This window comes from Vespa mandarinia, chromosome 4, assembly GCF_050613455.1.
Source record: "Vespa mandarinia isolate Hongniang chromosome 4, ASM5061345v1, whole genome shotgun sequence".
In the NCBI taxonomy this organism is placed as follows: domain Eukaryota; kingdom Metazoa; phylum Arthropoda; class Insecta; order Hymenoptera; family Vespidae; genus Vespa; species Vespa mandarinia.
This window is the reverse complement of record NC_140813.1, coordinates 6,471,564-6,496,592: the sequence shown is the minus strand read 5'-3', so window position 1 is coordinate 6,496,592 and position 25,029 is coordinate 6,471,564. Positions and strand designations below refer to the sequence as shown.

The following is a 25,029-nucleotide window of genomic DNA, read 5'->3' as shown; positions in this document are numbered from 1 at the left end:
AAGTTCTAGCTGAAAGTTGTTACTTTTATGCGAGTACAAAACTATAAAAGTTTTCCTTGAGAATAAGGCATATATGTAAGACTATAATAAATGACGATTCGTTTGGTGGTTATACAATGTCTATAAATAATGAACAACAACGCTATTGGGATATGAATCAATCGAACTACCTAGTTCATTAATTAATTGTTCGTTCTATCGAATGAAGATACTCAAATTTCAATTGATGAAAGGAATGCACGTGGATCTGTATTTACTCTAGGTAGATTCAACATGAACATCCCACGCAAAATGCCATTAAATTATCGATGTTCTACGATATTTAAGTCAGTGTGTCGTTAAACGTCGTTTCGTTGAATGATACAAGCTGCTGGTGTCATAATGCGTGATTTGTACATGGAGAATCTGATTTTACCAGCAGCGACAATGTGTATTAATGTTCAGAAGCCAGGCGTGCCTGACTCAGTGGAACAGAAGCGCGCCTTGTGAGTTGTATTACATACGTAGTACAGGTGTCCTGCAAACAATTTTATACACTTAACTACTCGGGACTTAAACCGATCTCATGCATGGATTTCAGAAGTAGTAGTGAGTACTCAGTGCGCCAGTGCGTCTGACGAGATTTGGAGGATCAAAAAAAAAAAAAAATTATATTCTGCTATTGGACTTGAGTAACCTTTGGTGCTCTCACTGAATGTGCATTAAGAAAATTCAGGTTGAAATAAGAATTCGTCGTTACCAAAATATTTTTCGTTCTCTGTCGTGCGTTTTCTTATTCTTTTTTTTTTCCTTTTTTTCCTTGTTTTTTTTTTTGTTTTTTTTTTGTTTTTCTTTTTTTTTTTTTTTTTTTTTTTTTTGTTTTTTTTTTTCTTTTTTTTTTTTTGTATATTGTTTAAGACGTAAGGATTGGGTTGTTAAGGATTGAATTTTTAAAAAATTTCATTCTTGAACACGTGATTCATAAGTCATGATCATTGGTGGCACCAAAGGTTCAAAGGAGCATTTAAAAAAAAGAGTGCGATTAGGGCACCTGCGCTTTTGTCTCTGCTACAAGACTTACGTACGAATATTGTAAAGAATACGACTGTTACAGTGTATGAATTAATTGGACCGGCGCACGCCCGGCCATGGCACGACTTATATTAAACTAATCTATTAATACTTAAAGGAAGAAGATGAAGAGGATGAAAAGGAAAAAATAAGCTACAAAGTAATAAAGGATTATGGAGTATTTGAAGTTATGTTTTTAAACTGAATTTTTGAAATAGAATGTGTACGGAGAGGCAAGTGCAGATCTTGTTTTTTCTGTTCCCTACACAAATTCATCTACCGATTCACCTTATAGCTAGCGTATGCATTAAATAGCAACTGTATGATAGCCTATGATATACTTCATGTATTATTATTATTTATGTTTCAGTTTGAAGGAAGGATTATTTACTACAAATAAAATTTAAATGTCTAATTTCTCTTAGTTACCGTCCCCTTTCGCATAGTTATCACCGCGTAATAATAACGTGAATTAAAGGTACTTTGTTATAAATATTATCTGTCATTATATAAAATATAATCTTTATTTGTCAATATATTCGGCGATCGAATTATAAATCATGATTTATTGAAATTACGCGAGATATTTTATAGCATATGCTGTCATGGCTACGCATCGGTGAAATATCGAATACGTTGCATGAGACATCAACTTCATACAATCATCGTTTCCTTTTTTCCTTTTCTTTTTATTTTTTTTTCTTTTTTCTTTTTTCTAATTTTGCTATTTACTACACAAAGTATTAAATTAATTTGATTTTATCAAATAATTGAAAAATGAGGAAGTTTGGTTATTATATATGACATAAATAAACGCTCAATAAATAGAGTAGTATTATCGATAATCCTCGAAAGGTTTCACCAATCAGATTCAACATTTAGATATCGTTCGACTCCAAAGTCGATCAACTGTGTTAAACAAAAATATTCACTGAACTAATTACGAATTTTTGTTTATAAATATAACTAAAGTACATCAATGAATATATATTAAAAATTATGCCTTTTGTATATCAGGTCCTGAAAAAACATTTACTTGTTATAGAATTTGTTTTAATTTTGATGAACTAATATGTATAAATTTTTAAATATTTGTTTAACGATAACACTTGGTCTATTACAAATAATATGGAAAAACATAATGGAATTGCGTATACTATATCACAGGTGGAATGATAAAAATTGTGTATGCATTTTATATTGTAGTAATGATTTTTTAGTTGTTCAAAAACCTTACGATATGTTTATAAATAGTAATAATCCAGAAAGGAAGGTAAGCAAAATTGAAAAGACACCAATTATACAACAATCAAGTTATTTATTTACTGATGATAATTATATTAATCAAGACAGTTATATAGGTTTGAAAATTTCAGAACACATTACAATTTGTATTAAAAAAAATGCTGCCAAATTTGGCTAATCCAATGTTAAGCCATGAATTTCATTTTGTGCACAGATTAGATTATGCTACAAGTGGCATTATTTGTATAGGTTTAAATAAACGTGCAGCACGTGCTGCTTCTACTGCATTTGAAAAACAACAAGTACAAAAATATTATTTAGCATTGTTACATGGTCATGTAAATGATTCATTTATTGTAATTGATAAACCTATTGGTTAGTGTTTATGAAAGTATTTATTATTTCAATCCAAATTAATATCTTTATTAGCTGTATGTTATATTTTTTTTGCATGATCTTAAAAATAACTTCTCAATCGAAATTCATATGCAATGAATATATAGTATATATTATTAGTATAAATTATTAAATAAATTGTTGTTTAGGTAATGATATAAGAGAGACAGATGGAAATAAAAAAATGTGTACAAGTGATAGCTTATTTTGTATAAAGCCAAGAAAGTCTCGTACTGTACTTTTGGTATTAGAATATGGTTTAAGAAAATCTAAACCTGCCACTAAAGTTTTGTTATATCCTACAACTGGTAGAAGACATCAGTTGAGAGTACATTGTTCGTCTATAGGTCATATAATAATAGGTGATTATACGTACAGTGAAAGAAAAGATGTGGAGCCTCACAGAACATTTCTGCATTCTTTCAGGTACTTTCCGCATAGTCCAAGATAATATACTAATTATTTTTCAATAATTCATAAATATAATAATTTTTAAGGTTGATATTAAAAAATGATGTTGAAAACTTAGATATAAGGACAGCAGATCCTTTTATACCTACTGATACAGCAAATAAATGGCAACCAACAAATATTATTAGAATATTAGATGAAAATATATTTTCTGAAATTCATGAACTTGCACAATAAAAAATATCTGAAATTTTACATCATATTTTAAGATTCCACTATTATATACATTACTCTATTCCTTTAATTCCAGATGTATTTATCTCAAATTGTATGGTTTTACATGGCAAATAAGGTGATAAAAAGGTAGAAGCATAACGAATAGAGTCTTTTCTATAAAAATGTATAGAATTAGTTATCATGCTTGACCATGTGATTCCTAAAGCAGGTTGTTCTTTAATGTCACAATATTTGTTCTTATTTTCTAAAACTGCTGATACCTATAAATCAGTGCTTTGTAAGTATACTTATATAAATCTTTGTAAGTATACTTATAAATCTATAACTAGTATTTAATCTGATGTTACCTGATTAATACAAACTATAAAAATACCATTATTTTTACATAATTTATGTAGCTGCTGTCCTACAATTCTTAGACTTTTAGATCTATTTCTTGATTCACTATTCCATTCTTCCACTCTATATGGTGCAGCTATAGAATCAATAATTAGTAGACGTATTTTTTGTCTATTTAATAATACTGGCACTTTATGAAGCAAAGATGACTCTAAGTCTTCCTAAGTTTAAAAATTACATTTAAATACATCGCACAATAAAGTCAATAAAATAAATAATGATAAAATATATATCTTTAATCAAAGTTATATGCTTATATTTATAACTAAATAATACTTAATTACAATAGTTGCAATGTGTTCCACAAATATGATATCACCATTTATATTATCATATTCTTGAATGATATCTAAATTTTGAATTAATTCATGTAATCGTTTTGCCGGAAAAGCAGCTTCAGTAGAAATATATATCGCACCTATACAGTTATCGATGATAAAAAATAGTGAAATTATTATACACAATGTTGATAAGAAATATATGTAAATAAAATATCAAATATAATGATAAAATATACTACCAGCACCAAAGCCACCTTCAGTTAAAGGTAATTGTACAGTAAGACACAGCTGAAGAGCTAATTGAGTTTTTCCAGTACCAGCTGCACCATAAATTTGTGTAATACCCTGACAAGGAATGCCACCATTGAATATTTTATTTATTTTAGAGCAGCCAGTTGACAGAAATTTTTCTTGCTTCTTTAACTCCTTTGCACTTATCTCTATTAAATTTATATAAATACAAATATAAATATTTATATTATATAGTTTTTAAATTTGCAAATATCGAATTGTTTATCTAAAAATTATTTGCATTTTTTATTAGATTTGCATATATTGTATCTTTTTATACCTTTCTATTCTATATATTAGTTTAATGAATTTTAATAAAAATTATATAATATATAATACCAGAATATTCTTCCATTATTATTCGTGGAAACAAATATAAAATATAAACGATAAAAACGATTGGTAGCTCGAACTATCATAAAGATCGGAGTGTACTCGTCGATACATCCCAATGTACTTCTATATGTGAAGATTGTGAGTTTTGAAAAAAGATTACATATTTAAATCATTTTTTTTAGATAATAATTTACAATACACATGACACTGCAATGAAAGCACGTATAAAGACTGTTGTTAATGAAGTTCCCTAGAAATTTTCTAAATTTTTTTATTGTTTTTATTTATAACCTCTCCTTTTAAAAATATTATATTTTTATACATTTTGATTATTTATTAATTATTTTAAAATTGATTCTATTAAAAACTTGCTTGTTTAAAATTTGTTAGATCATATTCAAAGTAGTATCTTCATAGGCAGCAGCCTCCACATGGTTAAACTAATTGATGTTTTATATAATGTATTTTTTAATAAAATGCAACGTAATCATACTAAGTTTACTGCTACATTTTATTTTATGTCATGATTAAATTTGATTAATGTTTAACTATGTGAGGCTAATAAAATAAACGAATTTTAGTCTAAACGAATTTTAGTAATTGTAAGCTTGTTAATAATATTGATCATTTAAGAAGCTTACTATATCATCAAATAGTTTTAAGACTTCAGTAAACTTGCAAGATATTATTATAGATAGATATAACTAACAAGGTTTAAGTAAGGCTAATTTTATTATCCATATTACCATTATCAAACACATCATTAATAATACTATAGTTTTTCTTGCTATGTGCAGGTAATCCACGGAATAAGTTTTCTGTTATTTGAAATCTAGTTAAAGAATTACGTTTTGGAAAATGTTGATCAATAAAAAAGTCAATATCTTCATTATTATCAATTGCCTTCATTGTAGCCAAAAGTTTTTCTTTGTTGTAATTAATTGATTTTGATTTATTAACTGCTTTGTGGTCACTTTTATTGGTATTATTGTAACTTTTACCAGAGTTATTAGCTGTATGAATGTTGGATAATGACTTTTTTTTCTTATTCATTTGTAATGTAGTAATAACATCATTGTTTAGGTCTTCAGTAAATTCCACTTTGCTTCCATTAGATATTGTTCTTTGACCCTCCATTATGGAGTTTGTTGATGTATGTTGATCACTATAATTATTCTGTTGTAGTTCATCTTTTACCTTATCAATAGAATAACTAATATTGTCATATATTAATGGATTATCTTTATCAATTTCTGAATGTTTTATTTCTTGATCAAGCTTGAAATTAACTGTTGAATATTTTTCTATACCTTGAAATTCATCTTGTTGCAAAGACATAGAAGTCGTTTCATTTTCATCATAAGTATGCTGGGTATCCAATTTTAAATCAATTAAGTTTTCATGATCATTAATCAAATGATTTTTTTCATCTTGTATATGCATATGACTTAGATTATATTCAAGATTATTCACTATAGTTTCTATGGAAGGATTTTCTACGTTTTTATGCAAATCACTTTGATATTCATAAATACTTTCATTTTGTAGCAAATTAACTTCCGAATTTGCATTATCAGTTCTTTGTTTAGTTCTTAAAACTTTTAAATCAATTTCGTTTGTCATATCATTAGTATTAAAATCTTCTGAACAAGAATCAGAATATATTTTATCAAATTTATCATTTTTGAATTTAACAGAGAAGCCATCTTCAATAGATTCTTCTTGGTTTGTTTTAAACTTATATTGATAATCATAATCTTTTTGATTTAAAATTTTAGCCTGCTTTTGAAAATTTTCATTATATATCTTTTTAGAAAAAAATTGTGCATTGGATTCACTCTCTTTAGAATCTGTTATATAAGAAGTAAGATCATGGTCTGTATTATTGATCATCCTAGTAAACAGATTGTGTTTAAATTATTATATTATAAATAATTACATTAAACAATTAATATATTTTGAATTTTTAAACAAACCGTGTATGTAAATCCTGAGAATCTTTTATTGTGTTCATCAAATGATAATTCCTATTTTTATGTTCATTGTTCTCATGTTCACTATTAGAATAGTCAGAAAAATTATCGAATTGTTCATGCTGTTCTGTAGATACTTCATATGAATTTCCATCTACTATGCACTTATCCCCAGATTCCATCTCACTTGCTATATCATCTTCATTGTATGATGCAGTTTGTACATTTTTATTTAATTTTGATCCTGAATCTTTAAACTTTGGTGTTTGATCATCAAATAATGAAGATATTATATCCTGTGACATTGTTTGAAAATATAATTTATGAGTGTTCCTTGAACTTGTCACTGTTTCTGCACAAGGCAAATCCGTTTGTTGACTTGCATTTGTACTGCTAATAGTATTATTAATTATATCATTATTTAATTGAGATGTAATAAGTGTAGGCTAAAAGTAAAAGTTACAATAATTAAACATGAAGAATACTTCAAATTATGAAAACAAAAATTAATGTTTTCATCTAAATTTACCAAGTTATCGTTTTGTCCATCATTATATTTTTTATATTTGTTGGTCATAGTTATTGCAGTACTGAAATTGATAAAAATAACAGACACTAAGTGATAAAAATGACTGAATAAATAAGAAAAAATTATCTTTTAAGCAAAATTTATTATACCTTACGTTCCTCAAATTTGTAAGTGATTGAGTTACAAAAACTGTATTTTTTTTATCGATTAGTAATTGTTTTCTTGTTTTGTTACCTATTAAATGTTCTAAATCTTTCACCTTTTCAAGTGCTTCTTGTAAGTTTTTCTGTGTTTGTTTGTGTTTAGATATCTCTACAAATAGTTGATGTTTCAAACTTTTTCTTTCCAAGGCTAATTTTCTTTCTAACAACTTTTAAAAAATTGCAATACAAAGAGTAATTATTTAAAAGATTTCATATCTTTTAAAATAGAATATTTACCATTAAATATTGTGATAATATAGTATACCTGTATATTTTCTTGTTGCTGCATTATTTTGTGATTTAACTCAGAAACTTGCATCTGTAATTTTTCTCTTTCTGCCAAGTTTCGATCTTTACTGAGTTGCAACAAATGCTTATTTTGAGTCTACAAAGTATTAATCTCATAGTAATAGAAAACCCATATATGTTCATAAAGATTTTTATATTTTTTTAGTATCATTGGATATATAATATGTATACACAAATAAGTTACTCACCTGCAAGGAATACAACTCATTTTCTTTTTCTTTCAATAAATCAGAGATGTTCTTATGTAAGGCTTTTAATTTCTTATGCTTAATTTGCAGTATTCTCAATTCTTCATGATGTGAATTAATAATTTTTGGTAGTTCAGCAGTAGTTCCCTCATAACGTCTTAATGCAGAATCTTGCCTTTTCTGCAATGCTTTCAACAGCCTGTTTTCATTAGCCAATTCCTCAAAAATAAAAGTAAAATTGTATTTATGTTGATTATTAATTTTTTAATTATCTTCTCACATTATATTTGTATAATCAGAAAATGATATATTTTATTATATCCACATATATTTACATTTAGATGATAATGTGCATCAGCAAGTTGATTTTGCAATTGTTTAATACGAAGCATTTTTGCAGATACAACTCTTTGAGTAAGATTATTTTTATTTGCAGGTTTTGCTGATATTGTAGTAGAACAGACTCGCATGGTGTTTTTATATGATTCTCCTATATAAATTATAGAATTATAATCTTCTGGATATTTTTATTCTTTACTGTTTCTACGTAGATAATTACATACTTTCAATATATAACATACCAAGCAAAGGATGCAAACATTTTTTATTTGATGATGGACATGTACTTCTACATAGTGAATAGCATTTTTTTTCTTCTATACTATTTGTGTTGCTGTTTTGCTTTCTGAAAATTATGTAGATGTCCATTTATATAAAAAACCATAAAAATTATAAATAGGTATGAAAGATCAATATGAAAATTAAGTGAAATGTACATATATCAATTTATTATGACACTTGAATATGGTATGATTGCTTTTGCCCTCTGCAAGGAATATTAGTTTACCTATCCACATTTTCATGAACATTCAGATGTACTACAGGCAATGTGGGCACTTCAGTTTGCATTTTGCAGTGATTGATTACACGTTACAATCGACATTTTAATTCTGCTAAAAACAACTCCACAGTATCAAAGAAGTATTCGGTTGTTAGAAACATACATAGCTGTGCGCGTAGTATACTATCATTCATTGTTATGTTAACTGGTTACCAAGGCAATACAGAAAAAATATTTTCGTAATCAATGATGTAATCATAGATGATAACTCTTTTTCAACCGCGCATGTTATTCTTTTTTTGTAAAGATTTGATAATTAAGAATAATAATAAATAACAGAATCTAAAATGAATTTGATTTAACTATTTTTGATATTTTTTTATGGCATATATTAAAAGAAATTATATTAATAACTAAAAAGAAATTATATTAATAACTAAAACTAAACATGTAATTAAATATATTGGATATAAAAATATATTAAACATATATATAAGCAATTTTCGGTCATATTCTATTGTATAAGAATTAATAAAATTTGAAAAATAAAATAAATCATTTTTTTATTCCAAAACAAATACTACATAGTATTTACATTATTTTTGTTGCTAGTATGTACACTTAATATATACATATTTTATTGAATAAAATAAATAAAGATACTGGCAGTTTTATATTAGTCAACAGCATTAAAATACATAATTAATAATGTAACATTTCTATGTTAAATGAGAAAACAATTATTTTTATTATTTCAAAACATTTGATATTTTATTTTCACTGCATGTTTTTAATTAATTATTCCCGCCAGTTCTAATACGTTCATGTGTTTCGTCCGAATATGTTTGCATGCCAATATTTTGTGTTTCCCATAATTTATTATACAGAGAATTTGGCATTGATAACAGAGCAGAATGTGTTCCACTTTCCACTAATTTGCCTTTATCTAACACAAAAATTTCATCTGAGTCTATGACAGTGGATAAACGATGTGCAATCACAATTGATGTACGTCCTTTTGTAGCTCTACGTAATGCTTCTAATATTTTCTGTAATAACATAAATATCATATAATAATTATAAAGAAATAAATATTTTTGTAATAATAAATATCGAAAGATTTAAAATAAAAATAAATATTATATAGTTACAGTTACATATTCTTACATTTTCTGTAATAGAATCTAATGAAGAAGTAGCTTCATCGAAAATTAATATAGGACTGTCTTTTAAGATTGCCCTAGCAATTGCTACTCGTTGTTTCTCTCCTCCGCTCAATTTTAGACCACGTTCTCCAACAGGAGTTTCATAGCCTTGTGGCCATTTTAAAATTGAATCATGTAGATTTGCCATTTTAGCAGCTTCATAAACTTCTTCTTTTGATTTACGTAAATTACCATAATGAAGATTATAGAAAATTGTTTCATGGAAAAGTACTGAATCCTGTCATTCAAAATAATTTGTTTAATCATTATTTAGAATAAATTATTTTTTTCATATTAAGTTATACCATACCTGAGGTACTATAGCTATGGATTTTCTAAGATCATTTATATCAACATCTTGAATATTTTGACCATTGATCAGAACATTTCCGCTTTGAGGTTCAAAAAATCGATAAAGCAGTCTTACTATTGTGGTCTTACTGAAATTAATATATTAATATTAAGATTTTTGGAGGAAAGTAAATATTTATAAAATGAGTATTATATCTTACCCACAACCAGATCCTCCTACAATAGCAATTTTTTTTCCACTTGGAATATGAAAAGATATATCTTCAAAAATGGGCTTGCCTTGTACATATTGAAAATTAATATTTTTGAATTCAATATCAGAGTTGTTCTGTTCAATATTCAACCTTATAGCATTTTCTTTTGTCTGTTAACATATATTTTTATATTGTGTATTATATATACAATATAAATATATGTACATATTATTTTAATATTGTGTATATTATATCAATATAACACTTCTTTTTTAATAATTTCTGTAATTAGTTAGAAAAGGATAATTTTAAATAAATGTTAATTCAAAAGTACCTTAATATTAGTGTCCATTGTCATCAAAGTGAACATTGTCTGCATATCAATGAAAGCTTGTCTCACTTCTCGATAAACAGAACCTAGAAATCCTAAAGGTATTGATAATTGAAATAACAAGCCATTAACCAGCACTAAATCTCCAACAGTCATAGTTCCTAAATATAAAAATATCAATGTATCAATTATATTGTTAAACATTGCCATTATAACAGTATCAATTCTTATATTAAATATGAAAGTAGAATGTAGTACATAAAAGCATATAAAAAAACTAACAGATCTATGTTACCATTCATAATATTCTTTGTTGTTAATATCATTATAAGACTTAAAGCAATACTAAAGATAGCATTTTGTCCAAAATTTAGCATAGCTAAACTTGTATTCGTTTTTAACGAAGCTATTTCATACTTTTGTAATGATTGATCATATCTTTCTGCTTCGAATTTTTCATTATTGAAATACTGTAACAATATATGTTTATTTTTTATTGTAAAAACATTTCATATTAAACAAAAATAAAAAAGATACTAGAAAGATTTACCTTTACTGTTTCATAATTAATGAGTGAATCTATTGCTTTATTTCCTGCTTCGTTTTCCGCTTGATTCATATATATTCTAAATTTCGTTCGCCATTGAGTAACTCCTAATGTAAAGGCAGTGTAAATACCAACGCAAGCAAGTGCTAAATTTGCATATTCAGCCCCACATTTTATACCCAAAATAGTACTAACTAAAGCTAATTCGAAAACAGTAGGTACAACATTAAATACCATGGCTGACAGAACAAAATTAATACCACGACTTCCTCTATCTATTATCTATATATTAGACATACAAAATATTATAATAATAATTATTAATATATAACAATATAAAAAATATTTGTCATATATATTTACCTTAGATAGTGCTCCAGTTTGTCTAGATAGATGAAATGCTAAATCAAGATTATGCATATGTAGAAAAACATTCTTAGCAATTTTTCTAATTGAATGTTGTGCAACTTTTGCAAATACTGCATTTCTCAATTCACTACAACCAGCTGCACCAGCACGAGCAATTCCATCTATTATGAATAATAAAGATCATATAGATCCCTCTTTATATTTTAAATATTTATCATAAAAAAAATATAATATGTATTCTTACATCCTATGAGTAATGAAGTTGCAATTGTAGTAATAGTTTCAGGTGCACTTCCTATACTCAACACAGCCTCACCAGTACTTTCAATGCTATGCTTGTTCAAAATATCCACAGCATATTTAAAAATAAAAGGAACAGTTACATTTAAGACTTTTGAACCAATCAATAATCCAACTGCTATCTTAACTCTTTTTTTAATTTCTGGATCATCCTAAGTAATATTTATAGAAATAAAAATTAAGATCAATAATTGGATTTAAAGAATACATATTTCCAACTATTCAACTTACTTCTGGCCAGATGTATTTGAGCATTGCCTTAAGCATATCTGTAGAACTAACTGATGATTGTTCTTTGAATCCAATTGCATCTCTGCTTAAACCAGATACACCTGGATGGAAACAGTTTCTTTTCTGTTGTCCTGGCTTTCCTCCAGTTATACCCGTAACTGCTAATATATATTTAACAGGGGAGACAACTGATTTTGATTGTGGAACATTTTTCTTTTTTTGTGCCCGATCTATTACATTTCCAGTGCAGCACTGCAAATTTATAAAAAATTTTCATTTTTATTGCAGACATTATAAAAAGTTTATTTAGTATGAATACTGAAGAAAAATATAGTATCATTTAAAATTAATATTTTAGATTCTTTTATTCTTTTTATGTAATATATATTTATTTCAATCATTTTACATATATGTATACTTCTTAAATATAAATAAACAAAATTGTAATAATTATCTATTACAAATATTTATATATAAACAAAATGCATATTTTGTTAATTATGTTTTATTTACTGTATTTTATTTAGTATTATATATTTTTCAATGATTCGTCTAATATTTGAATATATTCTCTTATAAGACTTAATGCATTTAAAAAACTTTGACTGCATTTCTTAACATTATTCATATCATTTAAATAACTTAAATACTCTTTTTTTTTTAAATGTAAAATTTGTATACCTAAATTATGTATTTTAATGTGATCTTCTGAACTAAAAGATGCTCCATATATTCTGATATTCCAAAAATCTTTTTCTATAGTAGTACTTGCAATGAATAATGTGATAATGGCATTGTAATTCAGGCCATCTCTTGTAAAAGACATGTTTTTATTGAATTTGTTAGAAACAATAAATTTTAATGCATACTCTGATATAGTAACACATGATTGGATATCAAGTATATTAAAAACAACTTCATCTAATAGATTATTAGGAATAAAAAAACCATAATCTATATATAACTTAAGACTGTTATGTGGACCATAATTAATAAAAACTTGAGAATTCTTTTCAAATGGTTTAAGAGTAGTAATTTGGTAGAATTTATTCTTATGTTCATCTGTTATTAATGAAACTGATACAGAAGCATTTATATCATGATTGAATAAATCTAAAAATGGTGCCAATGCCAAATTATTTGGTGATTCTATCTTTATCACACTATCTTGCACTTCTCTTTCATTTATATATACAGATCTAGTATTTACAACATAATAAGCCCACCTATATTTATTGAAGGTCATTATTTTGTCAAGAGGAATATTACAATGAGAACAATAATTTTTGTCATCTTTCTTTAATGTTTGTAGACTTTGCATTAATAAAGAAAAATTTCTTACTATATTATGTACATAATACATGTGTTCTTTAATAAAGTTAGGTAAAAGTTTCTTTTCTTTAGATGTACAAAATTCTGGTGTAGAAAAATATTGTGGAAGTGAATTTATATAGGGATACCATTTTGATGAAGTTCCCAAATGCTCTTCATATATTAAAAATACTGAAAGTATATGTTGAGCATTATAACTTTGATCCTTTAAAAATAGAATTTTAACATCACATTCAGATACAGTAAATGTCGTTATTAACATTTCTATAGGTAATTTTATCAAAATTTCATGTTCTCTTATATCTTTTATTGTTTTTAAACCTCTACCAGTCATAGGAAAATTAGTAGGAATAAAGTTTGTAGTAGAAAAACAGTTTCTAAATAACCAATATTTTAAGAAATTCATATCATCATTTTCTTCAGATTTTAATTTTTGCATATGAAACTTCTTCTTTCGATGGCGTTTCCGTGATGTACGACCCATTGTGACAAAAGAAGATACTTAGGTATTCTGCAGAAATAATAAGTAGAAAGAAATAGTTTATGACTGAAATATTCCTCTTGTTAAAATATCTGATAACATTAGTAAAATTAACACTTCAAATTTTAAGAAAAATTTATGTTAATTGAATAAAAATATACAATAAAATATGAATGGAATTATTATTTGTATCATATTATTTTTATGGCTTATGTTAACAAATTAAACAATAACTATATCACAACAAAAAATTCAAGAATACATCTTTGCAGATTTAATTTATAATATTGAATAATAAATGATTTTTAAGATATAAGAATTATAAACAATATAGATCGTCTATTAATATTAAAGAAGATTTAAATTATATTTTGTCATTTTATGTTACTAGTAAAAATATTACCCTTATTCCTACGATTGATAGAGGATATGATCCAACGTTGGTAAATCTATTTTCTTTCATTAAAACATTTTGTCTTGAAATATTGGTTATGTACGTAGGTGACGAACTAATCCAAATACTCTTGTCAGCTCTTATCACTTTAAATAATCGACGATTTAAAATGACACTTAACATATTTCTAAGATATTTATTACTACTAAAATTAAACAAATCTTCAATAAAACTCGATATGTAAAATGCACATCCTTAGTAGAAAGTTGGCTAGATTATATGTATCTTTATGGATTTGTTTAGTGAATACTCATTTTTGTTCATATTTGGAACATGTTACGTATTCGAGAAGAGAGTAATTTCATTCTACAAACAGATTGCTCAAGCGTGATAATAGCTTTTGCGCAAAATTTCTGCGCATCCATTACGCGTCTAAACATACTAATGTAAGGATAATTTATAAATAAAATTCGATTTTAATAGAGAAAATGAATAATAAGCAATATTTTTAATCAAAAGAATAACTTCTCTTTTTTTAGGGGTTTTCATCAATATTTGCATTGATTTTTTGTAATTATTAGTAATTTTTGTTCAACCATTCCTATTTATAATAGTAATGTTTCGTAGGCTTTTAAAAAATTTTGATCAAAATATATAAAATCTTTAGTTTACATAAAACGTAGCTATTTAATACAAAATAATATCCTGTATTTATGAATTACGTAGCGATAGTATGAGCCTAGAACGATTAGTAAAGGGGCGAATCAAAAAAACCATTAGGCCATTAGGTATACTATGGATGCAACCCAAAGCTGGCATGAAAATGGAACGTCAACTTCACAAGAAACTTAAATATCAAAAATAACAGGACATAGTTTTATCAAAAAAGGAAAAAGAAGAGAATTATATAATTTAATTTCTGATAATGTCAGTCATTTGTTCTGATTTAAATTACATCTAATATATCAGACTCATATGCATCATGCAAAATCTTAAGATGCGCAGGAATCAGTGCTTCTGCTACTGACTTTTACAACACAATGCAAATCTAGATAGTGCCACATACGTAAAAACCAAACTTTAACTAATGCGAAATGAAATATTATAAAATGGAATTTTTTGGCGATTTTAAATATAGTGTTCATTCATATATTGCAGATTTTTATTAATAACTATGATTATAAATAATTATTAATAATTAAATTTTATTTGTGAGAATGAACATTAACATATAGTTTATAGTAACGAGACCCATTCGTTCTATTATCCACAATTTTAGGCGGTAAATTTAAATCGACAATGAGTAATGATATTTGTTTTTCAAATAAATACGAAAGGGTTTTTTATTTTCTTATGTGGACGGGTGGAGTTGCTTATTCAATTTATAACGTTTATTTAACGAATATCTGTAAGTACAGTATAGACAACAAAAATTGAAGGAATAAGCATATTAAATAATTCTTTTATTATTAGATTTTGTGGATTATTATGATTTATATTTTGATTTTGTGCCTGGATGGTCATGGATTGGGAAAAAACAAGATGTTTCTGATCAAGAGTGGAGAACATGGATTCCCTTAATGATTACTTTAATGCCTTGGATATTTATACATCATTTAGTTAGTCAAATCGTTAAAAATGTATTCAACAAAGTGGTATGATATATATTTATAAGTCACTAATATATATTTCTGCATGTATTATTATTTATTGATATATTTATATTCTATATGTATTATTTATTCATATAAATTTTTAAGTTATTATGCTGCTGGTATACCTTGGTATCTATCTCTTTTTTGTGCTATTATATTGGAACAATGGGTATGTTCTGTATATTGGCACAATCATCTGTACTATATTTATTAAATTACATTAATAACAAGAAGATTATTTGGCTAATACATGTATTATTCCTATTTATAATACATATTTTTAAAATGCCAGATGGTATATTTTATCAATGGTTACAATACAATGATAATGAGCATTATCTTTTAATGCTTGCAATGTGCTGGATTCAATTGAGATCTATCAGTCAAAATATGGATAATTTTAAAATTCAGTATGATAGAGATTACACATATTTTTTCAATGATTATCTTCAAACATTGGCATATTGTTTATATTTACCCACACTATTTTTGGGTCCATTAATCTTATATCACGAATTTTTTAATTCAGTATGTATATTCCATTAGTTAATATTTATAAAACATTAAGGACAGAAATTTTTACACACAAATGTTTTCAGTTGAATAATTCACCATCGAGATGGAGTTTCATGAAAGTGCAGACAATAATTATTAATCTAATTAGATATACTTTCTGGTTATATTTTACTGAATTTTCACTGCACTTCATTTATGTTAATGTGCTTCAATATCATCCACAGGTATGAATTTTTTTTTGCTATTAATTATATTCTCTAACAGTATAAATTTTATTTTCTTGTTTGTACAGATTGTACAAAATTTAAATTCATGGGCTCTATATGGTTTAGGATATTGTATGGGACAATTTTTTCTGAATAAATATGTTATTGTTTATGGAACTAATAAAACTTTATGTGAAGCAGATGACATAAAAGCTCCTTTGCCACCTAAATGTATTGGCAGAATTCATTTATATTCAGATATGTGGAAATACTTTGATAGGGGCTTATATAAATTTCTTATTAGGTAATATTTTAATTTTACGTTCTTTATCATGCATTTATTGCAATAAAAATCTAGTTATAAGAATATTAAAGTTATAAGAATATTAAATATTTAATTTGAATTATTATTTGTAGGTACATTTACATACCTGTTGTGAAATCAAAGGACTATCATAGAAAGTTGTTTGGTTCTTTTTTATGTTTTACATTTGTCTTTTTATGGCATGGAATGCAAACAAATATTTTTACATGGGCACTTTTGAATTTTATTGGTCTAAATATAGAGAACTTATCAAGAATAATTGGAAATACCAAAAGATATAATCAATTTCAAACAAAATATCTTAGTTCTTGGAATAGAAGACGATTTAATTGTGCATTATCAAGTATTCTTTTGGCAATGTCTGCAATATCAAATTTTTTTTTCTTTGCTGGACAAGAAATTGGGAACATATATATAAATCGAATATTAAAAGGTAAGTATTATATAATTTATATTTCATACATATAATTACCAATATGTTCAAAAAGGTAATAGTTAAAATATTTTATGTAGATTCATGGAGTACTATACTGCTTTTACTCTTTTTCCTTTATTGTTGTTGTCATGTTTCAATAGACATGAAATTAGGAGGAATGTAATGATGCCTTACTTTATCAATAATATGTATCAAGGAATAAATACATGTACAATATATTTTTAGATGAGAATAAATAAACAATACATACTAAAAGTAATATAGATAATTTACAAATCTAAGTACGTATGTAATTGTTTTTAAGAGTTTATTGAAGATAAATATAAAAGAAGTACAAAAATATAATACATAATTATTATTATAATTCAATGTTTTAACATGTTTTTGTAATTTTATTATTAATCATAATAAATATGAATAAAAATTGACATATTATTGTTTTATTATTATTGCTGTAATTAGTAATTTATATTGCTTCTTCTTGTTTTCATTCTATTATATATTTCTTCTATTTCTGCTTTCCTGAAGCATGTAAAACATAAGGCACATATCTATTTATATTTTATATAGACGATTTCCTGTTAATTTTTTATTATGTTATTGAACAATCATACAAATACATACAAATTCACTGTGTGCATAAAAACAGCAAATATTATTTATATTTAATGTTTTGTTATGTTAATTAAATTATTATTATTGCTTTAAGGAATAACGAAAGTAAGACCATAAATTATTAAAAATATCCAATATTCTATATTTCTGTAATAATGATGTGAGATTAAATTCAGTATAACACAAATATATAAGAATTAATAAAACATATGTATAAAGGTTAGAATAATATAAGTTGAAAAATATACTGTTGTAATATATAAAAGTTTGTATCGTATTATTTCACACAACTACAAAAAACCATTTTTCTGTTGGTAGTGCATTACATATATATGCACACAATATTAATAATGGCTTTATAATTTTTCATATGTGTATAATAAGTAATTATATGAATGTTTACTAGTAATTGATAACAATTTCTACATATTAAACAATTATAAACTAATATATATAAATATCCAATGTTATAGAAATTTACTAACATGATGATCATATTAATTATATATGATGTGTGTTTTAAATGTTATATAAAAATATATAAAAAATAGAACACAAACAATTGTTATTATTGTAGCAGTGCTTGTAACATAATAACTAATGTTTGACTAACATATGTTATATTACAGGAATGTTTATATAAAAAACTTTGATAATGTTAAATAGACTCTATAATTATGGGGCCAGAGATGTTTTAAAAAGAGAGATGTGGAAAATTTGGCACATTGGTTTTTAAATTACAAATTCTATAATATAGAGATATAATTAATCAACATTCTCAAATCTTATAATACACTTCATAAGTCTTTTATAGAGAATATATATCTAGAAAAAGTTGTTACTATAACAAAAAATTAGAAAAATTACTGAGTATTTTTTATATATTATGTTACTCAACTTACAAACAATTAGATTTGCATATGATAAAGACTATTAATAAGTAGATTTTACATATATTCGAAATTTTTTATGAAAGACGAACTACTACATTAATGTTATTAAATAACTATATAATATCAAAGGTATAGAATATTTAATGTGTCATTATATTTCATTGCACAGAATATTTCAAGTAAACTTTTTTAAATTAAAAGCCATATTAAATAAATTGTATTTAATGGTTACATTAAGTAGTTATCTCAAAGCAAAATATAAAATATATTCTGATTCTTAATGAGCTCAAATTACTTCAGATTTCTACAGTTTAAATTATTTATAATATTCCTACTAATTATTTAAAGATTATATTGGTCTTATTTTTATACAGATAATGTTATAAAAATAGATATTAGTTACAATTATATAATTTCAGATCTTTTACTAAACTAATAATGCTCGAAACAGATATACAATAGTACTTTCATGATTTTTTGTCATAAATTTGTATGCTTTGTTATAATAAACATGAAGTAAACGAATGAAATATATATGAGAATAAGTATAAAATGAAGCACGAAAATTTTCCATATTATGCCATTATTTTTTTCATATTACTTATAGAATAAGAGGAACAGTATTATTACTACTAATAAAAATTAGGCAACACTTTAATGTTTTAAAATATTATTCTAGATATAGAAAACATTATTTATATTGTTAAGACTTACATACGTATTTAAATTTTATGGTTAGAAAAAATTTCAAACCTATATCCTCTTCTTGTGTGTAATCTTATATACACCATATACACAAAATATTTTAAGCTACACCAGCAAAATTCTTCTAGTATGAAAGATCAAAACATTATTAATAACTAATTTTTCGAAATTATTATTTGTGATTCTATATGAAAATAATCAGACATATATAACATAATGGCTTACATACCATTTATAGAAAGAGTGTAGATTTAAAAAAAAAAGATGAATCAGATCTAATTCTTAAATTAGATTTAATTTAAAAATTAGATCTGTAAAATTTATTTTATCTTTTAATGTTTATTATTAAATACACAAATATAAAATTGTGCAAACTTGTAAAATTACCAATATTGCTACTTTCCTGCAGATATTTGGTGTTATTATTTATCTTTGTTAGTATTATTCTTTTACATTAATAATATCAAAGTTATTTTATTTAATTTGCAATATACCATTTTTTGAAGCATTATTTGATAATAACAAAATAGCGCTTTGCTTTCCATTTTGTATCAAGTTAATTCCTTGTGTACACTTATTAAGCATAGTAACTTTTGTAGATTCATTTACTTGCAATTTGTGTTGATTTTGTTGATAGCATAAAGTGAAATTACATGGCAAAGTTTGTATACACTTGTTTTGCATAACTATATTATTTAGCATATCTGTATTAATATATATTTGTTGTTTACTTTGATCTATTTGATTCGTGTTTATATTCTTTATAGCAGCAGATGTCTCATTGTTCATTAAATTTAATATATTATGTTTGTAACTCTTGATATTTGTATTTCTTACTAAAATATGATTTTCTAAATTATTTTGAACATTTTCATGTTGAGATGTGGAATTTTCAATTAATTCATCTGCCATATGTAATTGTAAATTATCCTTTCTTATAGAATTTTCTTCATGGATATATGTATCCACATTGCTTTCATTTTCTTGAGACTGTATTTCATTATATGAATTTTGAAATCCATTTTCTTCGTCTGCATTTATATTGCAATTAGTACCTTTATCTATGGTTCCTGGTTCCATTTTCTTCGTTAAATGTAATACAAATTCAACATTTTGTCCTTCATTGTTTGATGTATTTTTATAATCTGTATTATGATTTTCTACTAATTGCAGGTGATTATTTATTTGATGTTGAAGCAAATCAATACCTTCTTGGTTATCTGTTTCTTTGTTTGCTTGAAGGTGCTCATTATTATAATATGATTCTATGTATGATTCTTTATTTAAATATTCACATATAACTTTATGTTCATTCCTTACAGATTTATTTAATAAAGTTTGATTTTTCATAGTTTTTATTACTGTTAGATTATTATAAGAATTCTTTTGGAAGTCACTTTGCATTCTATCTATATCTTCTTTTTGATCTGATTCTGTAATATTATTATCGTCGTTATTATTTAAAGATACACCTTCCTCTAGATGTTCAGTCTTGTTTAGAAATGGTATTGAACAAATATCATAATTTTCAAAATATTTATCTATAACTTGTATTGTATCAGTAGCTTTGTCATCACAATCCTTATTAATGATATATTCTTCTAAAACATCATTATTTATTTCTTGTGGTTCAATATTATTTTGAAAATTCATAATTGTTCTGGTAGCTATTATATTTTCATCTATAGCTATGCTTTTTATATCATGGTAGTCTATTTTTTTCTTTCTATTAGTCCGTACTTTTTGAAAGTCTTCTTCAGAAAGAAACAAAAGTTCACCAGTAGTAGTAAGAACTTTTCCATGACGTGTTTTTAAGTGACGTTTATAAGTGTTCCTTGTTTTGAATCTATATATATATATATATGTATATATATTATATGTATTAATAATATAACTAAAAACAATTCATAATATCGTTAAACAAAATCTAGAATATTATTTTTACCTTTGACCACAATCATCACAACCAAAAGGAGCTTCTCCAGTATGTCTGCGTCGATGTTCTCTAAAATGTGATGGATGTCTGAATTTTTTTCCACAATCAGCACATGTGAATCTCGTTTGATTTTGATGAATCAACATGTGATACTTCAAACTATGTCTTCTTGTAAAAACTGCCCTACATATCCGACATTCATATGGTTTTATTCCTGCATGACTTCGATAATGAGATACTAGTGTAGTAGGTGCTGTGAAACTACGTGGGGGATCACAAATGTGGCACTGAAGATTACTGCCTGTTGGATTTCCTTTTTTTTTTATACGGTCCATAAAAGCTAATGCTAATTCTCGTTCTTCTTTGCTGGTTCCTATAAATTTTGCTTTTCCCTTAGGTTTGGCTATTGTTGGCATGTCCATTTTCTTATTGCAATTTTCTTCTATCCAAGGTACATCTAGAAAAAAATAATAAGCAATCTTATATAAATTTATTTTTAAAATTAAATTATATTCAAAATTATATAGTTTATTTATGTTTCATATTATATAATTTTAGAATCAAATATAAGATTATAGTAGCTTACTTGATAATTATACAAAGCAATGGTTATAGATAGGACAATTGCATAATAATATGCCAAAACATGTAGAATAAATTAAATTGTATGATGTAATGAAGTACAACAAGATTTATTCATCTTGCATAAATTTATGTATTTGTTATTGATATATATATGCATTAAGTTGATGGAAAACATATAGCATAACCTAGTACAAAATATGTTTATTATTTAGAAATCCCAATCTTTTTGTTCTATAAGATACTTGCCTGATATGTATAATGTTCCTGTGTCTTGATGCTTTAAATTATCAGATATTTTGCCTTTAATATGGGAATACTCCTTCATACGTATGCTGTCAGCACCAACCACCATTAATACAATCTAAAAATAAGTATACCTAGGATTACATAATGATTACAATGAATAAAAAATTAGAGATGTGCTAACTATTGATGTTTGAAAACTACTATTTATAGTATTAATACGGTTTTTTAATTTCTTTCAATATTGATTTTTATATATTTTTATAGTCAGAATGTTATAACAATAGAAACATTTTTTTAAAGATATTATATGAAAAGTAATATTTGCTAATTATAGTTAGTTATAATTATACTGTTAGATTCCCTATTATACGCACAATTGTATTAGGGTATTATATTCCTATAACATTATAATAGGATTTTATAATGATAAAAAAAACTTTACTAACATTCTCTTCCCTTGATGAATTATTTAGTATAGTATCAGATGATGTTATTTCTGTTTGATTTGAAGCTTCTTCTCTTAAATGTTCAAAATAACTATGATCACCAAGAACTTTAACATCTATATGCTCAGTCTTCTTTGTTTCTGAGCTATTAAAACCTTCTGTTTTTTCTGTAGCTTTCTCTTTTTCAAATTTCTGAAAATTTGTATCATTCGACAAAATTTTATGCAAATAATCTGAAGATTGTTCTATCATTACATCTTTGTTTTCTTTATTTAAAGTTCTTCGAGGTTTCCTCGATTGTTGTAAACGTGCATTTTTACTTTGCAAATTTGATTTTAAGTTTTTATATTTTATAGGTTTTGTGGTAAAAGTATAATCTATGAAAAAAATAATATATATATATGTATTTTAATATAAATGTATACTTTTTTTAATAAACATAGCAGTCCTAATTATCTAGTATATATAAATTTATTATACATACAGGCTTGTTCATTAGTCCTTAAATATTCTAAATGCTCAGCCAAATGCGCTTTTATAGATTTCCTAGCTTTTCCTTCACTGGCAAAACTTGTATATTTTTGATTACACCCATCTACAAGTGTACAGGTATATGAAAACTGTCTTTTAAGCTCATCGCTAGTCAAGACAGAAAATTGTTTCACCAACTGGGACATTGGCATAGATAAAAGTTGAGGTACATTTAAACACATTTCTTGAGTTTTACGTTTTATAACATCAGATTTAGTTTTACATTGTGAGGTTAATAATGATTTCATCTCCTTTTTTTCTGAATATAAAGTACGAGATGCAACTTCTGCCAGCATATCCAACAAAGCAGCTGGACTATTTCTTCCCATGATACCTATAAATATTTTATATAAGATACATATTATATACATTTCTCATATACATTATTTGTTGAACTAATTTTATTTTTGTCTTTATAATTTATTTGCGATAAATATAAAAATATAAAATTAATAATCATGGACATTTTATAATTTAAACATACACATAATTAAAATTTGCCTATATAATTGCATAAAAATATATAATAATATCAAAGAAAATTAAATAATTATGTTTTTCCTTTAAAAATGATATCAATAAAATATATTTTTACATTAATTGTCTATAATTGACAGATATATAATGGTATGTCACATGAATATCTTTTCTTTGTTTTACTATAACTCCTAATATAATAAAATAATAATCAAAAAAATAAAATAAAATAAAATAAAAAAGTACACAATTAATGTTTATAATATGAAAATATTTATACTTGAAATAAAAATATTAATTTCGTATTTTCTAAACGGCATCAATCTAGCAGACGCCGTAAGGACGCGCAGCAGACGGTTTTTTGTAATCATTTCTCATTAATTCGGCAAATCCAGCTCATTATATCAAAATCAGTGTTTGCATTGCTATTGTATTTTATAATTAAAAATGCATATGTATTTACCTGCATCATTGGAATTAGAAATATAATCACAGGATGTTTTGGTACCCATCATGTCGTTTATATTCGCGGTGAACGTACATTCTACTACATTCCGCTATCTTTTGTGTACAACAGGTACTTTGTTATTTGTTCTTCTTCTTTAGTTACTTACCGCTTATAAGATACTAGATGAACGAGATACGATTTCTAGTAAAACTCTACAATGATTGGACAAGACAGTCAACACCCTTAAAATTGTTCAAAGATTCGTTACATCGACATTTGCCATCTTTAAGATTGTTTACCATCTTTCGCTCGTAGCGTATGCGACTTCAGCGACAAGTATGGACAAAATGCGAACTACAAATGCAATAGGGAAATACTGTTACCATTATGTGCTTATTGTATTTAGTAAGTATAAGTATAAACTTGTATAGGTTACAATCTATTCTCCCGTAATCTAATAATGGAGTTAATGTGTAATTTTTATATGTAATAAAAAAATAGTAATATATCTGAGAAAAGTAAGAAAAAACTATATGCCACATCTCTGAAGATAGATTGATTCTAAAAGATTTATTAATGATATAAACTTTATATGTTTATTTTTAGTTAATTATTTATACGAAT

At 25.4% G+C, this 25,029-nt stretch overlaps 6 protein-coding genes across 15 annotated transcripts; 2 read left to right on the top strand and 4 right to left on the bottom strand.

Moving 5' to 3' along the window:
* The first annotated feature begins 1,588 nt into the window (after nt 1-1,588).
* Nucleotides 1,589-3,627, top strand: LOC118443117 (pseudouridylate synthase RPUSD1). 2 transcript variants are annotated; one of them, XM_085656480.1, is made up of 4 exons: nt 1,589-2,323; nt 2,427-2,670; nt 2,841-3,117; nt 3,413-3,627. In XM_085656480.1, the coding sequence occupies exons 1-4, from the start codon at nt 2,123-2,125 to the stop codon at nt 3,456-3,458; spliced, it is 768 nt and encodes a 255-aa protein (XP_085512606.1). In that variant the 5' UTR covers nt 1,589-2,122; the 3' UTR covers nt 3,459-3,627. The 2 variants fall into 2 exon arrangements, with proteins under 2 accessions (XP_085512606.1, XP_035725518.2); XM_035869625.2 differs by lacking the exon at nt 3,413-3,627 and adding an exon at nt 3,189-3,339.
* Nucleotides 3,390-4,686, bottom strand: LOC118443118 (DNA repair protein XRCC3). The gene is made up of 5 exons (XM_035869626.2): nt 4,650-4,686; nt 4,259-4,459; nt 4,023-4,156; nt 3,687-3,899; nt 3,390-3,599 (listed from the first exon to the last, which is right to left on the bottom strand). The coding sequence occupies exons 1-5, from the start codon at nt 4,663-4,665 to the stop codon at nt 3,390-3,392; spliced, it is 774 nt and encodes a 257-aa protein (XP_035725519.1). The 5' UTR covers nt 4,666-4,686.
* On the top strand, nt 4,594-17,862 carry rasp (protein-cysteine N-palmitoyltransferase Rasp). 5 transcript variants are annotated; one of them, XM_035869615.2, is made up of 8 exons: nt 14,773-14,831; nt 14,925-15,793; nt 15,859-16,040; nt 16,146-16,568; nt 16,640-16,780; nt 16,849-17,066; nt 17,180-17,520; nt 17,601-17,862. In XM_035869615.2, the coding sequence occupies exons 2-8, from the start codon at nt 15,685-15,687 to the stop codon at nt 17,684-17,686; spliced, it is 1,500 nt and encodes a 499-aa protein (XP_035725508.1). In that variant the 5' UTR covers nt 14,773-14,831; nt 14,925-15,684; the 3' UTR covers nt 17,687-17,862. The 5 variants fall into 5 exon arrangements, with proteins under 5 accessions (XP_035725515.1, XP_085512603.1, XP_035725516.1 ...); XM_085656476.1 differs by lacking the exon at nt 14,773-14,831 and having other exon boundaries at nt 14,879-15,451; nt 15,544-15,793; XM_035869622.2 differs by lacking the exons at nt 14,773-14,831; nt 14,925-15,793 and adding an exon at nt 4,594-4,784 and having other exon boundaries at nt 15,928-16,040.
* Nucleotides 4,725-8,889, bottom strand: LOC118443112 (uncharacterized). Of its 4 annotated transcripts, none has more exons than XM_085656474.1 (10): nt 8,696-8,889; nt 8,412-8,533; nt 8,184-8,338; nt 7,849-8,067; nt 7,617-7,736; nt 7,298-7,518; nt 7,149-7,209; nt 6,623-7,065; nt 5,957-6,540; nt 5,648-5,811 (listed from the first exon to the last, which is right to left on the bottom strand). In XM_085656474.1, the coding sequence occupies exons 1-10, from the start codon at nt 8,755-8,757 to the stop codon at nt 5,783-5,785; spliced, it is 2,016 nt and encodes a 671-aa protein (XP_085512600.1). In that variant the 5' UTR covers nt 8,758-8,889; the 3' UTR covers nt 5,648-5,782. The 4 variants fall into 4 exon arrangements, with proteins under 4 accessions (XP_035725501.2, XP_035725502.2, XP_085512600.1 ...); XM_085656475.1 differs by having other exon boundaries at nt 5,710-5,859; XM_035869608.2 differs by having other exon boundaries at nt 4,725-6,540.
* Nucleotides 9,236-14,750, bottom strand: ABCB7 (ATP binding cassette subfamily B member 7). Its single transcript, XM_035869612.2, has 11 exons — nt 14,395-14,750; nt 12,179-12,430; nt 11,892-12,099; nt 11,642-11,808; nt 11,282-11,560; nt 11,027-11,201; nt 10,735-10,892; nt 10,407-10,570; nt 10,205-10,334; nt 9,857-10,132; nt 9,236-9,738 (listed from the first exon to the last, which is right to left on the bottom strand). Exons 1-11 carry the CDS (start codon nt 14,566-14,568, stop codon nt 9,484-9,486), a joined length of 2,238 nt encoding a protein of 745 aa, XP_035725505.1. The 5' UTR covers nt 14,569-14,750; the 3' UTR covers nt 9,236-9,483.
* Nucleotides 17,863-18,646: 784 nt separating the features above from the next.
* LOC118443111 (uncharacterized) lies at nt 18,647-24,698 on the bottom strand. Of its 2 annotated transcripts, none has more exons than XM_035869607.2 (6): nt 24,421-24,698; nt 23,434-23,814; nt 22,950-23,326; nt 22,504-22,618; nt 21,682-22,114; nt 18,647-21,582 (listed from the first exon to the last, which is right to left on the bottom strand). In XM_035869607.2, exons 1-6 carry the CDS (start codon nt 24,470-24,472, stop codon nt 20,211-20,213), a joined length of 2,730 nt encoding a protein of 909 aa, XP_035725500.2. In that variant the 5' UTR covers nt 24,473-24,698; the 3' UTR covers nt 18,647-20,210. The 2 variants fall into 2 exon arrangements, with proteins under 2 accessions (XP_035725500.2, XP_035725499.2); XM_035869606.2 differs by having other exon boundaries at nt 18,652-21,582; nt 21,682-22,129.
* Between the last annotated feature and the right edge of the window lie 331 nt (nt 24,699-25,029).

Bases quoted from the DNA above. Each gene is read 5' to 3' on its own strand.
- LOC118443118 (XM_035869626.2), bottom strand. The intron at 4,157-4,258 runs GTAGTATATTTT...ATAACTGTATAG, and splicing joins TGAAGGTGGCTTTGGTGCTG to GTGCGATATATATTTCTACT. The intron at 3,600-3,686 runs GTAACATCAGAT...ACTGATTTATAG, and splicing joins TTATAGTTTGTATTAATCAG to GTATCAGCAGTTTTAGAAAA.
- rasp (XM_035869615.2), top strand. From the start codon at position 15,685: ATGAGTAATGATATTTGTTTTTCAAATAAATACGAAAGGGTTTTTTAT. The intron at 16,569-16,639 runs GTATGTATATTC...AAATGTTTTCAG, and splicing joins ATCACGAATTTTTTAATTCA to TTGAATAATTCACCATCGAG. The intron at 17,067-17,179 runs GTAATATTTTAA...TATTATTTGTAG, and splicing joins TTATATAAATTTCTTATTAG to GTACATTTACATACCTGTTG.
- LOC118443112 (XM_035869608.2), bottom strand. From the start codon at position 8,757: ATGCAAACTGAAGTGCCCACATTGCCTGTAGTACATCTGAATGTTCAT. The intron at 7,066-7,148 runs GTAAATTTAGAT...TTTTACTTTTAG, and splicing joins ATGGACAAAACGATAACTTG to CCTACACTTATTACATCTCA. The intron at 6,541-6,622 runs GTTTGTTTAAAA...TCTGTTTACTAG, and splicing joins TCTCAGGATTTACATACACG to GATGATCAATAATACAGACC.
- LOC118443111 (XM_035869606.2), bottom strand. From the start codon at position 24,472: ATGATGGGTACCAAAACATCCTGTGATTATATTTCTAATTCCAATGAT. The intron at 23,815-24,420 runs GTAAATACATAT...AAATATTTATAG, and splicing joins TTCTAATTCCAATGATGCAG to GTATCATGGGAAGAAATAGT. The intron at 23,327-23,433 runs GTATGTATAATA...TTTTTTTCATAG, and splicing joins AAGGACTAATGAACAAGCCT to ATTATACTTTTACCACAAAA.
- LOC118443117 (XM_035869625.2), top strand. From the start codon at position 2,123: ATGTATAAATTTTTAAATATTTGTTTAACGATAACACTTGGTCTATTA. The intron at 2,671-2,840 runs GTTAGTGTTTAT...ATTGTTGTTTAG, and splicing joins TGTAATTGATAAACCTATTG to GTAATGATATAAGAGAGACA. The intron at 3,118-3,188 runs GTACTTTCCGCA...ATAATTTTTAAG, and splicing joins ACATTTCTGCATTCTTTCAG to GTTGATATTAAAAAATGATG.
- ABCB7 (XM_035869612.2), bottom strand. From the start codon at position 14,568: ATGTTAAGTGTCATTTTAAATCGTCGATTATTTAAAGTGATAAGAGCT. The intron at 12,100-12,178 runs GTAAGTTGAATA...AATATTACTTAG, and splicing joins TCAAATACATCTGGCCAGAA to GATGATCCAGAAATTAAAAA. The intron at 10,335-10,406 runs GTAAGATATAAT...TATTAATTTCAG, and splicing joins GTAGGAGGATCTGGTTGTGG to TAAGACCACAATAGTAAGAC.